This window comes from Perkinsus marinus (assembly GCF_000006405.1).
Source record: "Perkinsus marinus ATCC 50983 genomic scaffold scf_1104296969408, whole genome shotgun sequence".
NCBI classification, from domain to species: Eukaryota; Perkinsozoa; order Perkinsida; family Perkinsidae; genus Perkinsus; species Perkinsus marinus.
Window position 1 is genome coordinate 796 of NW_003202863.1, and position 746 is coordinate 1,541.

Genomic DNA, 746 nt, shown 5'->3' on the forward strand with positions numbered 1-746 from the left:
GCCGAGGATCTCACGTGTTTAGTGTCATCCTCCGGCCCACGACCCAACGCCAGGGAGGAAGGGAGGCGGGTAAACCAACAACAATTTCCATACTGTCACTGTGATACATATACGGGCACTTGATATAGCGCACGCCCGTATAATCGATCGCTACTTGATAATCTGACTATTGATGACAATTGTGTTACGCTGTGCAGCTATCTTAGCTCCAGCTTATGGTTTTCCTCTTACTCTTGTATGTTCTATTCTTTTCCCATCTATCTGATATCGAGTTCAAGTACAACAGTCACTAACACATGTAAGTAACCATGTTCATATTTTCCTCACCTTTGAGAGCTCCTCTTTGGTCGGTCCAATCCTGTCCTTTTCCATAGACTTCTTGTCAAACCATCTCAAGTATCGAGCCGATCTCGCTGGCTTCACTTCAACAGCAAAGATGTCGGACAACTCAGTGTTGAAAGCCTCCACCACCACGCCTTGCTCGATCAGCGACGAACGGCGCTGGATGATCTCTAAAGGGACCTAATCCGTATCTTGCAATGGGGAACCTTGGATACCTTCTGCTGCTGGTGATGCTATTCGCACTCTCTTTCCTCCTCCACCACCACACTGACGTTTGGGCACCCGCTCCACCTGACATGGAAATATATTCGCTCGAAAATGAAATTGGTTTAATGAGAAAATACACAAGTCCTACAGTGTGAAAACCAAACCGTGATGCAGTTAGTAGTATTTTCAACGCCTTC

At 46.4% G+C, this 746-nt stretch overlaps 1 protein-coding gene across 1 annotated transcript in view; it reads right to left on the reverse strand.

The window, feature by feature from the left end:
• Positions 1–557: 557 nt before the first annotated feature.
• Positions 558–746, reverse strand: part of Pmar_PMAR009013 (ribonucleotide reductase R2 subunit, putative) — a gene marked incomplete at both ends in the record, with an annotated part of 3,389 nt that continues 3,200 nt past the window's right edge. The window contains one exon of the mRNA XM_002767958.1: positions 558–633. Within this exon, the coding sequence (XP_002768004.1) occupies positions 558–633 (76 nt within the window). The remainder of the gene's footprint in view (positions 634–746) is intronic.